This window comes from Varanus komodoensis, unplaced genomic scaffold (assembly GCF_004798865.1).
Source record: "Varanus komodoensis strain SLA01 unplaced genomic scaffold, ASM479886v1 scaffold2, whole genome shotgun sequence".
In the NCBI taxonomy this organism is placed as follows: Eukaryota; Metazoa; Chordata; class Lepidosauria; order Squamata; family Varanidae; genus Varanus; species Varanus komodoensis.
The window spans coordinates 932936-949541 of NW_025335568.1; the positions used below are offsets into that span (position 1 = coordinate 932936).

General features: G+C 63.8%; 1 protein-coding gene across 2 annotated transcripts in view; it reads left to right on the forward strand.

The window, feature by feature from the left end:
• Positions 1-16606, forward strand: part of EXOC6B (exocyst complex component 6B) — a 169100-nt gene that overhangs the window by 77493 nt on the left and 75001 nt on the right. The window contains exons 12-17 of one of the 2 annotated variants that reach the window (XM_044429518.1): positions 517-614; positions 2283-2388; positions 3147-3256; positions 8248-8359; positions 9735-9869; positions 11443-11622. In XM_044429518.1, the coding sequence (XP_044285453.1) occupies positions 517-614; positions 2283-2388; positions 3147-3256; positions 8248-8359; positions 9735-9869; positions 11443-11622 (741 nt within the window). The remainder of the gene's footprint in view (positions 1-516; positions 615-2282; positions 2389-3146; positions 3257-8247; positions 8360-9734; positions 9870-11442; positions 11623-16606) is intronic. The other variant, XM_044429519.1, reaches the window with a different exon arrangement.

The following is a 16606-nucleotide window of genomic DNA, read 5'->3' on the forward strand; positions in this document are numbered from 1 at the left end:
GGTCCAGTCCCCCCCCCCCACCCCATGGCTGCTTGGGTGGTTGGTAGCACTCAGCGCCTGCTTGGCGTCGCATTTCGGCTTAATGCTGGGACCGAACACAAGACGGGCGATCGCGCTGGGGCCGCAGAGATCAGAGGCTTGGCACCCCCACCTCCCTGTTTCAGGACACCCCCGTCCCGATAGCAGAGCTTCCCTCTTTGCCTTCTGTGCAACATTTGCCAGCTGCTCATTTCCCGGAACGCCGCTTACGGTTTTCCTGATAAGATGGGGCTGCCCAAAGCTTTCTCTGCTGGAGCTCCTGGTGGCCTTTCCCATCCGCCCAGGAGGTGAAGCTCCTCCATGGCCCTGCTCCAGGCCGGGGGTCAGTGCTTCTGAGCAAACCGCGTGGCGTGGGCCCAAGTTGGCTTGCTTGTCGGAGGCGCCATCGGCTCAGCTCCCTTTGGAGGGCCCCTGAGCAGCGTGCGGGGCCGGGGCGGGTGGTGCTCCTGTGTCCGACGGCTCCGTCTCCCCGCCCAGGGCTACGGCTTCCCTGTCAACCAGCTCTTTGACTTGCTGCTGGAGATCCGGGACCAGTACAGCGAGACCCTGCTGAAGAAGTGGGCCGGGACCTTCAGGTGAGCCTCTTCCTTGGTCAGGCGCCTGCCCGCTTGCTGCATTTCCGTCACACACAGCGGCCCCAGCAGAGGAGAAAACGGCAGGACTCACACTGGGCTCCTCCCGCCTAATAGGAGTCGTATTTTGAACGAAGGTGTTGCAGAGACAGGTCCCGGCAAGTGTCCCTTGATGAGCATGAACTGGACGCAGGAGCTGAGAGCTGCCCTTGCACAGTTCCCGGGTCCAACGTCTCCCCTGTGAGAAGCGCCACCGGCAGCCGCCTGGGACCGGACATGTCTTCCAGAAGCCGGGACTGGCTTCAGGATGCCTTTGGTCCTCCGGCACGGCAGGCCGCGTCCCGTGGGTCGCAGTGGGCTAGCTGTGGTGTTAAGCCTTGGACTGGTGGTGCCTGCCCCCCTCCAACTATCCCCCTAGTGCTGATGCACCTCCCCGTTCTTCAGCATCCGTTGCCGCAGGAGACCTGCCAGCTCGGAGCAGTGCCGTGCCTGGCGCGCTCCCTGACTGGGAGAAGCGGTCCCCGTCGGCCAAGTTGGGCCGTTGTGGCGCCCTTGTTTCTGGAAGCTCGGCCTTGGTGAAAGACTCCTGAACCCACTCGCCCCGTGGCCGGGATGGACCGGGCCGCTCCGCTCTGTGGGTTCGGGCACATAGGGCCTGGAAGCTTTCCCAGCAGGCCGTGTTGTCCTGAAGATGCCCCCAGGCGGAAAGCATTTGTGGCCCGGGGCACGCCTGGCGACGTCAGGCGCCCAGTCGGCGTTTCCATGGGGCAGGGAGGGAGGCGCGGTGGCTGGCCTGATGACGGTGCCCCGAAGCCGCCGCCTCGTGTCGCCCGCCGAGCCTTTGCTGCACGTGTGTGCGTGGGGGGCTGCTCCCTCTGGCGCTGTGTGGGCCCAGCCGGAGGCTCGTGGGCCGTTCGGAGGAAGGCATGCTTCCCGACGCTCGCAGCTGCCGATGGTGAGCTTGTGTGGCGGTTCCGCCCGGCGGCCTCGCCCACCATTCCAGCTGGGGGTGGCCGTGCTGGGCAGGAGGCCCCCAGGCCCGGGGGTGGGGCACCCTCCCAGTTTCTGTGGCCTCTTGACTCTTCACGATGCGTGAACACATCTTCCCGAAGGACAGGAGACAGTCTGCAGCTTTTCTTGCAGTGCACACACAACAAGTAAATCTTTTCTCCTGTGCAAGCATAAGCAGCGCCTTCTGCGCACGGCTCCAGATCTTTAAATTCTGGGCCTTTCGGTGGAAATGGGTGTGACCTCGGAAGGTGAGGGCACAGCCCGGCCTCAGCTGCAGAAGCGGCTTCTGTGCCCCCCTTCGTCCTGCGTTCGGCTGCCCTGAGTCAGCCAGCCAGGCTGTGCGCATTCCACACGGTGCATTCTGTTCTGATGACCTGGAATGGGCTTGTCGATTTTCACATCGTTCTTCGGTGTCTCTGGAGAACGGACTTTGTGCTGAGAGCATTAGGTGTGAATAAAGCAGGAAGGGCACGGTGTTCTGCCTGCCGAGGAAGAACTGCAAAGGGCCCGGGACTTCCTACATGTCCCAGCCCCCTGTGCCGGCTGGGGGTGCTGGGAGTCGTGGGCCTTTTTCCTGCCCAGACAGGCAAAAGGTCCCCGCTCAGGGGCTTTGGGAATGGCTTCTTCCTCTCCTGCCCACACCTGCCCTGTTCGTTGCAGAAATATTCTCGACTCGGATAACTATGCTCCCATCCCGGTGGCCAGCGAAGAGCTGCATCAGAAAATAGTGGGGCAGTTCCCTTTCCATGATGCAGAGCTTGAAAAGGTGAGGGGACGCACGGGCAGCGGGGGCTCGGAAGCCTGGGCCTTCCCCTTGGGACCCTTTCTCGTAGAAGGGGGCCTTTTGGTTCAGAATATTCTGCCTCGGCGTTTGCTTTGGAGCCGCTGAAGCTGGATCGGGGCTTGAGCGAATCTGGAAGCTCCCCAGATTGAGAAACAGAAACAGCGCGAGCTGGAAGGGGCCTCCCAGGCCATCTAGTCTGACCCCCGGCTCCAGCCAGCTGCACTCATAACATGCCTCCCATGTGCATGTCCAGCCTGTCCTTGAACGCCCTCACGGATGGGGCCTCAGCCACCTCCCGGGGAGCCCCTTCCATGCCCTGGGGGTCCTAGGGAGGCTGGGGCTCAGGGGCAGGCCACATTCCCCAACAGTGCCCTCCAGATGCGCCGGATTGCCTCTCTTGCTGCCTCTGGAAGGCTCTGGGTGGAGGGTGGACGGTGCCCAGGCAGGCGGGGGCCAGTGCAGGGAGCCCGGACGCTGCCTCCATCTCCACAGCACTTTCGGGCTGGGGCGTTACATTGATGGGTATCCTCTCCTGGGTGGCAGGTGCCAGCCCCTTGGGCATGGATAGGGCAGAAAGAACAGAACCGGCATCCAGAGGCTCGGGCGGGAGCACGGCGGCCCAGGACGAACTGCGGAAGCGCCTTCAGCCTCCCGGGCTGCACGGCGGCTTCTCCGTGGGCGCGCACGCTCCGCCCTGATGGGCGCCTGCCCTCTCCCTCGTCTGCTCTTGTGCTCTGCAGCAGCCGTTCCCGAGGAAGCTGCCCTTCTCTGAGTTCGTGCCTCGAGTTTATCACGAGATCAAGGAGTTCATCCACGCCTGCCTGAGGTTCTCCGAGGACCTTCACCTGAGGTACGACGACCAGGCGTGGCCCACTTCTCCGAGGCTGGCGATGCGACTGCATTCTCCCTGTGCTTTGCCGTGGCCGGCCCCAGGCGCCCTGTGTCAACGCTTGCGTGTCCCCGTAGCCTTTTCCCGGGCCGGGCCGGGCCGGGCCGGGCCCGCCAGCATCACCGGTGCAGCGGGTGCCATGCGATGGGAGCGGCAGGTATCCTCAGCACCGTGGCTGCTGGTGTTGCTGCTGTCGCTCCTTCAGGCATCCTTCAGCCGTGCCTGATCAAGTGGGGGGCTTTAGGCAGGCCCAGATCCAAAGGATGCAAACGCACGTGGCCCCCGTGGCCCGCTCCTGGTGGGAAGCTTTTGAAAGAGACATTCCAGAAAAGGAAGAGCAGGGGTGCATCTGGCATCAAGCCTGCAAAGGGCTGGAGAGCCAGAGCCGAAACTTGTTCCCGAAGCTTGCGTCGTCTTCCCTTTCCCCAAGCAGCCTAAAACCTCCAGAGGCAAAGGGTCGGCACGCGCCGGGTTCTCTCTGGCCTTCCAGCCAAGGCTTGTTGCTGCCCATGGGAGGAGCCAAAGGACACCTGGCCAGCCTACGGGAGCCTCCTGGGCAGGAGCAAAGCCGGCATCTGGAGAGCAGCGCCACTCCAGCCCCAGGTGGTCCAGGCGGGACGTTGCTCCCCCAGTCAGCCAAGCGCTCTGTGCTGCGCCCGCTTCCCGTTCCGCTGCTCCGGCTACTCTGTGCCATCCAGCAGTCCGAGACCTGCGAATGAGGTGCCCCTGGGCTCAGGGCTGTGTCTTCCCTCATGTTTGGCCTGCCTGTTCTTCTCCTGCCTCTGACTTCCCCCAGCATGACCGTGTTCTCAGGCGAGTCTTGCTTCCTCACGTTGTGCTTGAAGTGTGCCAGCTTCAGTATCGCCCATCTTCCTTGGAGGGTCTGGAACCAAAATCAACACCCGCTTGCTTCTGTTTTATTTCTGGCGTCCAGGGTGTTCAGAGCTCTCCTCCTTCTCAGTCCTGCAAATGCATCACCTCTCTCCCTGTCGGATTTCTTCCCTGCCCATTTTTCGCACCCGTATCTAGTGATCACGGGTACGGCAGAGCGATGGCCTTGGCCTTGGCCTCCGGTGAAACGTCGCTGATCTTTCCTGGGCCCCTCACCGATGCCCTTCCGCGCCTCAGGCTCCTCTGAATTCCCTGGCTGGAGTCGGAATCGGCTGCAAGAGAGTACACAGACATGGCCGCCACCTGAGTTGCGTCCCGGGCTGCGTTCCGCGATGTCGCTGTGGTCGTGCCTTTGCTTTCTTAACGTTGGCTGCAGTGCTGCTCCTGCACTTTCCGGAGTCATTTCAATCCCTTGCTGGTTTCTGCAATAACAAGCTCTCACCTGTATCGCGGTGACTTGTCTTCTGCCAATCTTCCTTCCTGCTTCTTCCGAACCTAGTACAGCTTTCCCAGTTTTCTGCAAACGGATTGAGCAGGCAGGGAGGTAAAATGCACCCTTGTCTGGTGTCTTTGCCGAGAGGAGACAGCTCTGCTTCACCGTCTCCCGTCTTCACTGCGGCGTCTGGTCCACAGCGCAACGTGCGCATCAGGACGGTCCGCTGCTGAGCCCCCCCTTCCAAGACCACCAGAGCTTCTCTTGGCCCACGCCACCCTGTGCTTGGCCGAGGCCTATAAAGCGCAGCTGGATCTCCTGGGAGGCTGGCTGGTGCTCTGCAGCAGGCACTGCTCGTTTGCGGTGGATGTCGAGTGCCTCTTCCTTTCCGGGAAGCGCCAGCGCTGTGGGCCGCAGCCGGGGGTGGGCAGCGCAGGGCTCGCGGGAGCGGGCGAGCGAGCGAGCACCCCTCTTTTCCAGTCGTCTTCTCGGATTGACGGCTTGGATGGCTTTTCATGCGGCCCGTTGCCTGCTAAGCCGGCAGCAGCTCCCTCCCCGCCTCTCCCTCCCCTGTCTTTACGAGGCACCCTGGAGCCACGCGGGTCAGGCTGTCCGTCGCCCCCGCCACGGGGGTCACGACTTCTGCGGGAGGGTCTGCAGGAGGCCGCTGCCCGGGTCGCGGGCTGCTCTCCCCTCCCCAGCTGCTCTGGAGCACTTGCCCGGCGAAGGCGGGCCCTGTCGCAGCGAGCACAGAGAGTGTTCTTCGTGAACTGGGACTGCAAGCCGCCGCGTGGGACGGAAGCGTCTGCCTGCCCACACCCCACCATGAGCCAGGTCGAAAGGGCGGGCACGTCTAGCTCTGAGTCAGGAGACTCAGGCTCCCCCGCCCCGCCACGCTGGGCTGCCCCAGGGAGGCGTGCTGAGCCGTTGCACACCACCTCTGCCCTCTGTGCGTGGAGCGTGTGCCCTGCGCCCTGCCCAGCCCGTCCCTGGGCCCGCGCATGGGGGCGGGGGGGGCAGCTCGCGTTCCGCCCGGCCAGCCTGCCTGCCCGCCCTCCGAAGTCAGGCTTCTGCCTGGAGGGGCCGTCCCCTCTCCCGCAGCAAGGAGCGTGCGGGGCTGACCCACAGAGGGGCTTTCCAGGCCCCGGAGGCGGTGGGGCTGGCGGCAGTCCTGCTGCTTCCCCTTGCTTTGATGGCCACCCCGGGGTTGCCCAGGTCCGCTGAGCCATGCGGGCAACTGGCGGCCATGGCCTGCACCGCGGGGTGGGGGCTGCACAGGAGGAGCCCTGGCGAGCCCCTTCCCTTGGCCAGGCGGAGAGCACAGAGCTGGCCTCCCCCCTCGGCGCCGGACAGGGCTGACGTGGACCCTTTGGCCCCTCGCCTCCGGCAGCCGCTCTCGCCATTTGTCGGCTCATTTGGCGGGGGCAGCGCTTGCCAGCAGCCCGCGAGTTGCGACTGTGCCGGAGCCTTTCCCGCCCGGACCCTCCCTGCCCGCCCTGCCGGCCGCCGGCCCTCCTCCTCCGACACACGAAGGTGCCTGTTGGTTCAGGCCTAATGCGGCCGATGGGAGAGCAGAGCCACAGCCCCTTCCCCAGGCCGCTTGCTCTGCTTGCTCGCCGTGGAAGGATTGCCCCCCGGGGGAGGCGGGGGAGGGAGGGGCCCTCCGGCTGGGCAGCGCGGCTTGTGGGGGGCCGTGCTCCTGGGGAGAGCGAGAGGCCGGGCGACTCGGTTGAGCTCCGCGGGCCCCTCGGCACGGACCTGTAGCTGGCTTATTCTGTGGCCCGGCTCAAGGGGGGGCCAGCCGGGAGCCCCCCAGAGAAGGGGCAAAGCTGGAAGACGTGGGTGTTCAGAGCGGGGTGGGGCATCGTCGGGGGCGCTCCCGGCACCGCCGCGCCCTTGCAGCTTTCTGCAGGCCAGCACGCCGCTCTCCCGGCACGGGGTCCCGCGGGGCCGAGACAGGAGCCGGCTGCCAGAAAGGGCGTAAGAGGACCCTGCGCTTCCGATGCGAGAGATCGGGCTTGGGCTGGAGGCGGGGGGGGGGGCTCTGTGGCTGGTTCATCAGGCAGAGGCCCCCAAGGCCCCCGGCGTGGCTGCTTGGTGGCTGCCTGGGCACCTCTGTTCGACACCCGGCTGGGCTCCCTGAGCGGCACTGGCAACGCCACTCGGCCGGCCAGAATTCCTGGCCCGGGCGCCTGCCCGGCCGCCTTCAGGCGCGAGAGCTGGGCTGGGATGTGGTGCGCTCGGCTTCTGGAGTGCTGCCCTCCTTTGGGGCCAGGGCTTTGCTCAGGGGCCGCCTGCGTCTCCCAGCGCCCTGTCCTGTTGCCCCCACCCGGTACCTGTTGCTGCCAACGGCCCCTCACGCCCTGCGGGGGAGTCTCCCCGTTCTTCCGTCTGCGTCAGTCTCTCTGTGTGTATTGGTTCCCCCCTTGAGTCTAGCAGTTGCCTCAAAGCCCGCAGAAAGGCTTCGCCCGGTCATCCGCGTGTCCGTTCGGAATTCCCTTTTTTAACAGCCTGCAAGGTGCCATAAATAGCCAGAAATCGAAAGGAGCAGCTCCTCCACACCTGCCTAGCCAGGAGGCCCTTAGGTCATCTTTGGGGGGCCCTCTCAAGGAGCCCCCTTTGAAGGAAATACGGAAGGGGGTACAAAGGAGAAGGGCCCTTTGGCACCCCAACTTTGGAATCAGCTCCCCAAAGAGGTTCGCCCGGCACCATCTCTTGACTCTTTTTGGTGCCAGGTGAAGACCTTCTTATTTACTCAATATTTTAATTACTAAGATAATTTTAAAGTTTTTATTGTGCTTTATAGTATTTTTATATTTTAGTGCTATTGCCCTTTTATTGTGTGCTTATTGGTTAAGACCTGCGGTTATAGGAAGGTCATCGTGAGATTTTATTGCAGGTGTTTTTCTGAGGATTACTGGGATTTGATTACTGTCAGATTGGTTAAATTAATGCTACTTATATTATGATATATCTATCGTTTTATAATGCACTTTGTAACCCACCCTGAGAGCCATGTTGCTGAAAGGGGTGGGGTACAAATCCAGTAAACTAGCAAACAGACAAACAAAACAACTCCAGTGGCCGTTCTCCGTCGGGACCCCTCCTTCTCGCCCCAGTGCCTCCCCTCGCCCGCTCTTTCGGACTTGCCTTCTGTAAGAATTTTGCTTCCTGTTGGAAGTGGGGGCAGAAATGTCCACCAGAAGCTCACTCTGGTGTTACGCCATGTCCCCCCATCTCTCTCTCTCTCTCTCTCTCTCTCTCTCTCTCTCTCTCTCTCTCTCTCTCTCTCTCTCTCTCTCTCTCACACACACACACACACACACACACACACACACACACACACACACACACACAGAGTGCGAACTGGTGCTGGCAGCCACTGTTTTTCCAGGCCGGGAGGTGCAGGCTCCTCATGAGAGGTCGGGACCATAGTTTGCTGAAATCGCGCTGGGGCTGGCGAGGCCCCCGCGTGTGGGAGCCACGGCCAGCCTGGGATTTTGGCCCCGTGCTGGGATCTGGAGATGGCCACCCGGTCGCCCCTGCTTCGCTGCCCCACCGAGGCATCCTTCTGGGGCACCTCGCTTATTCCTTCCCTTAACTCCGGTCACCTCTCTCTCCGTTTTAGCTCTACCGAGGTTGATGACATGATCCGGAAATCTACCAACTTGCTACTGACCCGAACGCTGAGCAACTGTTTACAGAATGTCATTAAGCGGAGAAACATCGGCCTGGCGGAGGCAAGCGCTTTGCTCTGAGGAGTCGGGGCGAGGGGGGGGTTGCCCCCCCAGAGCTGCTCTGGGCACCCCACTGAAGCGGACGGGACCGGGCGGCACAAGTTCCCCCCCCCAGGCCGGCTCGGAGCGCGAGCCTCGCAGCCGGCAGGGAGGCTTCCCCGCCCGCTCTGCGCTGCGATCGCCTCTCCCCGTCGCGCCAGCGCTTTCCCCTTGGGAGCAGCCCGGGGCGCCGCACACTGCCGGATCTGCGTGTCACGCGCAACAGGAATCCTGGCAAGGCCCGGAAGCAGCTGTGCTGCGAGCCGCAGCTCTGGCTGCCGAGCGCCTGGTGCGGAACGGCGTGGCGGCCCAGCGCAGGAGCCCCATCCCCGCAGGGCGGAACGCCTGTGTTGGGGCGCTCCTCCAAGCCGCTCGGCACCCGGTCGGTGTGTGAGGAAGCGCCGGCCGGGCCTCTCGGTGGACCAGCCATGGCGCAGCCATCCTGGGGGCCGAGGAGCCCCTGGGCTGCGCTCCACACCCCTCCCTCGGCAGCCTCTCCCTGCCGTGCCTCGTCCCCCGGGCACCTCCCCTGCTTGACACACAGAGGGGGGGCACGGCTAGCGGTGTGGGGGGGCTGGCCTGGGGCCAACGGGCAGCTTGGCCGCCTGCTCCAGAACCGCCTCGTGAAGCAAGGCAGCCTTGCCCGCCACAAGAGGGGGGGCCTTGCCGCTTACGGGGGGCCGGCCTCCCCGTCCTGGCGCTGGGGTCTTCCCCTGCCTCCCCGCCGCTCGATCAGCTCAGTGAGCCAGTGAGCAGCTGAAGGCTGAGTCACGGAGCCGCCTGCCCGGGCCGGTGCCGTGGGGGGCAGCAGGGGGGCAGCCAGAGGGGAGAGCCGGTGCCCCTCGGCTCCACGTACCCCTGGGGCCACCTCTGAGGACAGGTGCTGTGGCGCTGTGCTCGGGGGCCGAGGCTGCCCGGTTGGTGCTCCGCCGGCGTGTGGCGTGCCTGCAGGTGTTCCTGCGGAGCCGTGCCTGAGCCGGAGGGGCGGGTGCCGTCTCTCCGGCTTGCATCGCCTCAGACGTCTTGGCAGCGGGCCTCAGACTGACCGTCTTGTGTGTTTTTTGTAACCCATTTGTCTTGTAATGGGATTTGAGGTGTAATGAGATGAGCTGATTGTAGAAAATTCATCAGGGGCGATTCCTGCCTCTAGCAGAAATCCTCCCTAAGGGCTGTGACGGCCGGGGAAGCGCCACCTGCCAGGGGCCCGAGACGGCCCTTGCGCTCTGTCCAAGCCGTCGTTCTGTCCCCTGCTGGAGGCCGTGCCGGAATGGCGCCCGGTGTGCCTTTTATCTGTCCTGCCGGTCGACCGTTGCAAAACCGGAGCGTGTCGCTTCTGCAGCTGGTCCAGATCATCATCAACGCCACGCACCTGGAGCAGTCCTGCAGGTTCCTCGAGGCGTTCATCACCAGCATCACCGACGTCCTTCCAGAAACCGTCCACACAACCAAGTTGTATGGGACCACCACCTTCAAGGTGAGCCGGCTGCCCTGCCCTGCGCCCCTGCGGCCCGGCCTCTTGGCGGAGGCGCGAGGCCTCATGGGCGAATGCCTGGAGTGCGTCCGGGGAGCCCCTGAGCCGGAGGACCAGGAGCCGTGCCGTTGCCTGACTGGGCTTGAGCTGGTGGCACAGCGCCGCTGGCACCGTCGGCGAGAGGGCGGGAAGCAGGGTTTTGCTCGGGGGCAGGAAGGGAAAGTGGCGCCTGCGGAAGGGACCACAGCGAGGACGTGGCGGCAGGTCTGTGAGTGGACGTGCTCCCCTGCACGCACTTTTGGGGGACGGGGTGTGTGTTCGTTCGTATCCATACGCACATGGACCTAAAACATGCCCCGTGTTTGCGCCGTGACCAAATTGCGCGTGACGCGGCCAGGGCCGCCACTGTCCCTTTCTTCCCTTGGAGTGCCCACGCGCCGTCTCTCTCTCGCGATGCTCCAAACATTTGACCTAAAAATGACCATATAATGAAATGGCACCTGCTGGCTGAGCACTCAGATGCACTGAGCCCCCCGTGCTGCCACGAACCCCTGGGAGGCCGCTGGAGTGGGAGGGAGGCTGTTTACCTGCCCCTTGGCATCCGCAAGGCCGCCCCAGCTGAGCTTGGCTTCGGGGGGGCCCTCAGTGGGAGCCGGTGCCGAGATGCCTCAAGCGCTTGGAGGTTTAGCTTGAAAGAGAACCTGGGGAAAGCCCTTGTCCAGTGCAGAGGGGCTCACGTCTTACGTATTTGCCTAGACAATTTACTCCTTGCCTTACTTCACAAAATAACTCAAAGAACTATCAAAGGTTCATAAAACAGTTGAATTTCCCCTTATTTCCTCTTCTTAGAAACACAGAAACATAGAAACAGAGCAAGTCAGAAGGGTCTCCCAGGCCATGTAGTCTGACCTCCGGCACCAGCCGGCTCCGCTCACGACACGCCTGCCATGTGCATTCAAGACAGCTTAGAATTTATGTTGGACAATACAACAACCAACATTAAAACCAGTTTAAAACAATACCATCTAAAATCCAAACTACTTTAAATGTTGTACCAGTAGCAGGAAAACAAACATGTCCATAGTCTTGTCCTTGGAAGGCTCAGAGAACATAGAATCCTAGAATCATAGAAGAGTAGAGCTGGAAGGGGCCAGAAGGCCATCGGGTCCAAGCCCAGCTGTTGCAGGACACCAAGCCACCCCACCCCACTCGCAATTTACTGGCCCGCCGTAGCCGAGCACCAAGGCGAAACTCGCGCAGCGTGCCCGGGAGCCAGCTCTGTGGTCACAGGTGCCCGGTGGAGAAAGGCCAGGCCCCGGCTGCAGCCCAGCTCTCTCCCGAGGGCAGAGGACCGGCCCTTCCGGGCTTCTCGGGCGGAAAGGCTCACCAGGCCAGGCCGGCCTCTCGGCCCCAGGCCCCAGGCCCCACGCGTGGCTGCTGCTCTCCCCCACACCTCGCAGGAGCTCCTCCCCTAACCGTCATGGCGGCAGTTGCACAGGGCGAAGCTGCACCTTAAGCACAGGAGGTGGGGGCCGCGCGGGGGCGTCCTTCACGTGGGGTCTCTCTCCGCCTGCAGGATGCCCGCCACACTGCCGAGGAGGAGATCTACACGAACCTGAACCAGAAGATAGATCAGTTCCTGCAGCTCGCGGATTACGACTGGATGGCCCTGGAGGCCAGCGCCAAGGCCAGCGACTACCTGCTGGACCTCATCGCCTTCCTGCGCAGCACCTTCGCGGTCTTCACGCACCTGCCGGTAAGCACGGCTTCCCTGCCCTGGTTTTGGGGGGCGGTCTTGGGCACGATCCCACACGGGCCGCCTGTCCTCGTTGCAGTCACTCCTACAAGGAGAGAGAGGCTTTCTGGTAAACGGGCCCACGCGATGCCCTGGGAGAGCGGTCGTGCAGTCAGCTCACACCTGGTCTGTGCTCGGGCACCTGTGAAGTGGGACGTGATATTCCAGCAGGCTTCCCGGCCCCTCTGCCCACCTTGGGCTTCCCGGTGGGGAGAAAGGCCCACGCCCAGGCCAGGCCCTGCTCCGCAAAACCCTCCTGGGCTCTGCGTGGTGCCTTCCCATCCTGGCGGGTGCGTGGCTCATGTGGACATGCAGGAGGCAGGCGGAGGCTGCGGTGATGGGGGGGGGGGCTCGCGGGAGGGATCTCTCCGAAACCGGCCCCGAGGCCCTTCCAGATCGTCAGCGCAGACGTTGCTGCCTCCAGCTTGGCCTGGAGACGGTGTGTCGGCGAGGCCGTCGTCGTGGCTGGCTTGTGTGGAATGGTTTGGCAAAAGCATTCGCTCCTTGCAAGCGCGGCCCCAATCCTCTGATTCTGGTGTATTTCGGTGCCTGCCGAACTGACGCCGTGTTGGACGAGGGTCGCCGCTTGGGGTCGGGATCTGGCACAAAGCCTTCATGGGCAAGAGAGGGGCTCGGCCGCGTGAGGTGGCCCCACAGAATCCCCCCGCGGGTCCCGACCAACTGCGGCAGAGGCCCTCCGCGCCTGGAGCACGCCAGGCACAAAAGCGTGGCCCCGGGGCCCCGGCTTGCGCACTGGAACCGTTGCAGTTGCTTCTGTTGCGAGACAAACCTCCCCCCACACCCATCTCCACCCAGGGAAAAAAATAAAATCTTAGATTAAACAAGTTAATAAGAAAAAATCGGTCTGCAGCTCTTTGGAGAATTAAGCGGAGCGCCAGTTTCAGGAGATGACGATCCCGGAGCGGGGAGAGAGAGGCCTTTTGTTCTTTGCGGCTGATTGTTGTTTTAATTTCGTGTCAGACAAGTTAATGTAAATCGCCCTGACAGATCTGCAGCGAGCACACGGATTTGTTGACTTTAAGCCTCTTGGAGATGGAAGGTTATGTCAACACCCACGGTGGGGCTGTCAGCTTAACAAAGCAAGGAAGTTTTTTATTTGTTAGGGAAAGGGGTGTTTTTCTGTTTTGATTCAGAGTTTCCTTTAATCCTTGGAGGCTTGTATCTTGATAACCTTCTTTGCAAGGTAATCAGGGCAGGTCAAGAGGTTAGGACAACCTGGTAAGGGGAAGCGATCTTTCAGCGCTCTCCCAGCCCCACGGCTCCCTCCGGGCTGCAGCCCTAACTCTCCCTCCGCAGGGGGAGCCGGTGCGCTCCCCTCTGCCTCTCTCCCCGCGGCCCCCTCCTCTCGGCCCCCTTCCTCCCCGCTGTTTACTTCTGGCCAGATGGTGAGCACAGATTTCAGACGGGGCCGGGCGAGGCCTCGCGAACCTTTTGTTGGAGGCCCGGGCCGTGTGTTCCGTGCCCTGTGCGGGGCGCTTTCCAGGCGCGTGCCCATTTTCCCCAGAAAGGGGAAACGCGGCCGGGTCCGGGGGCTCCGGGGCGTCTGCGGTGTGGGCAGCAGCGAGGAAGCGGGGCTGCCCCTTTGGCCCCAGAAGCCGTGGCACGGTGGGCAGCGTTTATTCCTGGTTTACATAAACAAAGATGCCGCCTCCTCTCTGCGGGGCGGGTGGAAACCGCGCCTCCCACCAGCCGCGCTGGTCTCTTGGCCGCCGGTGCAGCCACTGCCACGGGCTCGGTGTGCGTCGCAGTCCTGGCCCACCTGACCGGGCTGTTGACGGCTGTGCGTGGGAAGAGCCCGGAACACGCCGTGCGGATGCCGGATGGCACGACAGCCCCTCTGCACAGCGCCAGACAGGAGGGGCTAGCTTTGGGGAAGGGCTGGGGCCCTCGGGGGCCGAGAGGGCCGGGGGCAGATAGCAGCAGAGCCCCTGCTGGCCGCTGGAAGGCCGGGCAGTTTCTCGTCTGCATCCTCCCAGCGGCAGGACACGGAAGGACGGGCTCCAGCGACGGAGAAGCGTCCTGACGGTTAGAGCAGCCCGGCAGAGGAGCCCGTGGGCTCTCCCGCATGTGGGGCAGCCCTGCGAGGGGGCGCTTGACTGGACCCCTGCCCTGAGCCGGGGTTGCACGTGATGGCCTTGCAGGCCCCGTCCGTGATTCTGACACTTTGACTGCAGGCGGACCCAGGCCGACCCCGTGAACCCCCAGAAGAGCTCGGAAAGACCTTCGTAGCAACGAGAAGTGGGCTGGGTGGCCCCCGGCCGCTTCCCAGGATGCTGTGAGGAGGGAGGGCTCTGGGCCAGGGCTCCCGTGACCGCTTGCCGCGGACGGCAGCTCTTCGTTGCCGCCGAGCCGCTGGGGGGCCTCTGCGGGTGCCCTGGGGCCTCCTGCCCGGCGACAGCCCGAGGCCTGGAAGGCGGCAGCCTGCAGGCGCGCAGCCTGCCAGGAGACCCGGGAGCGCGGGGGTCGCTTGGAAGAGGCGCTCAGGCGGCCAAGCCCCAGCTGGGCACGTGGACCGCCCGGGGTGTTCCCCCCAGTCCCTGCTGCAGAGCATGCGAGCAGGGGGGCGCAGGTGCCCGGCCCCCACCGGCTGGGAGGGAGCTGGGGGCCTGCCGCTGTTCGTGGGCTCGCGCACCTGCCCGGCCTCTCCTCGGACGCTTCGGGAAGGAGGGCTCTCTGTTCCAGAGGCCACCGCGTCATCCGCCTGGGCGTTTCTGGGGCGCATCCCAGACTGGAGGCCATCCTGCTTGTGGCCGAGCCCCGGCGCAAGCATGGCGGGGCCAGCCGGGCCGTGGGCCGGCCGCAGCGCCAGCCCCCCCCCCCGGCCCGGTGCGCGTTGCCCGCCGGCTTTGGCCCTCCGCACCTTGGCGGCCAGCCGCGTCTGGTCCACATGATTCACATCTCTCGGGCTTTCGAGCTGCTCAGACAAGTTTGCTCCGTTGCCTTTCTGGGTCATTTGTCTTTCAAAAACATCTCTGCAGAAAGTTAATTGCTCATTCTTGAATCAGAAGCATTTATGGAAAAAAAAAGGGTTCTGTGAGTCTTCAAAGAGACAAGCATAAAATCAAGAAACAACGAAGCCCTCGCACACCGAGTGGAAACAAGGCTGGCCCGGGTGTGCGCGCCCCCCTTGCATCATGGGAGAGACTAGAGGCAAGACGTGCAGCAGGACGTGCGGGGGGCGGGGGGGGGGAGCCACACTGCTCCTGCGGTGGCTGATGGGAAGGGTGCTCCCCGGGCAGTCGCAGGAGCCGAGCTTCCGTGAGGACGGGGCGCTCCGTGTGGAAGTGGGTGACCTCTGACCTGTGCGGGCAAGCTTGCCACGTGGACCGGCTGCAGCGGCTGCGGTGCCCAGCCCTGGGCGCGACGCCCCTGGCTGCGGTTCAGGGTGGAGTGTCGTAGAAGTGCCGTCTGCAGGGCAGGGCACGGCACCCTTCCTGGCCCGGCCCGGCCCGGCCCGTTGGTTTCGACCAGGTGGCTCAGCCAGCGCCCGGCTGCCTGTCCGAGCAGGCTGCTGCGGGCCAGGCGTTACAGGGCCGGCTTCGTCTCGCCACGGGGCCCGAGTCGTGCAGCCCGGCCTCGTCAGAGCGGCCCTTCGGCGTGAGGCCGGTCGCCTCGGCCAAGTCTCCGGTGATCGCGCCTGCACCCCGTGTGCTGCACATGCCTCCTGCGTGCGGCGCCCTGCCGGGCCCGTCACGCGCACGACACGGCGTACCTGCAAGCAGCCGCAGTGTGCAGAGGTCACGGGGCGGCCCCGGGGTGCCCGGCTCCCGCCTGTGGGGGATCGGCAGCCTCCTCCTGCCGAGGTGGCAGCTGCTTTGCGTTTCATGGAAATTCTGCCCAGCGGAAAGCATCTGGTTTCCAAAGCAAGTCCCAAGGAAAGGCAAAGCCACAGAGGAGCTGTGCGAGTCGCCGCCGTCATCGCGTTCCGGTGATCGTCGCAGGCCAGACACCCCGGTGGCTTCTTGGGTGGCAGCTGCCCTGCGTCTTCAGAGTTCGTCCACCCCTTCCCCACCTGCAGTTTGGGGAATAGAAAGGATACTGGGGGCTTTGGCCGACTTGCTCACATCCTCTCGTCCTCTTTTCCTTAATCATGGGTTGCTAGTCCTCATGGCTGCCCCCCGCCCCCCTTTGGGTGGGGAATTGCAACGGCTGAAACGTCGGTGGATGGCTCTCCCTGCCGTAATGGGGGCGGTTACTCGTGGGATGGGAGGCAGCCGGCCGAGCTGGGCTGTGTGGCGCAGCTTGGTCCTCCCTGCAGGCCCGGCTGTGTCTTGCCGAGGGTGGGCACCAGGCCGGCCACCACGGATGGGATGCAAACCAGTGGCCACGCCGGGGCGCATCCCCTGCTCAGATGCAAAGGGCAAGTGCAGGACATTTGTCAGTAATAAAAGGCAGCAAATCGAAAGCAGACGGGCGGAAAAGCTCAGTTTTAGTAAAACACGTGTTTGGCCCGTGGCTCTCGGCGGCGAGGCCAGCAGAAGCGAGGGATTCGGAGGCTTCTCCCAAGGAAGGCCGGGCAGCCTGGCTGAGACCTTTTACAAGCCCCTCAGAAAAGGAATGCAGGGGACTTCCTCGCAGAGGCAAAGAAGCCACTGCGTGGCCAGAGGCAGGTCTGCCGGTGCCTCCCTGGTTCCCCTTAACGGCCCGTTAACTCCCATTTCTCTCCGGCTGGGACCTCGTTTTCTCAACCTGGATGCCTTTGTCAGTGGCCTGGCCAGGGACGGGTCTGCCTGCGCCCCAGTAGCTGCGTTACTTGGCTGGGGGACAAGAGCGGGCTGCTGCAGGCCCCACACCAGCATCGGAACCAGGCCCCACCCTGCTGCGTCCCGGGAAGGGCGCTGCTTCGGCCCCCCGTGCCGCTGCGTGCTCTGGGCAGACCAGAGGGCGGCCTCTGCCTCTGACGTCCAGGGAGCCCGGCCTGGCC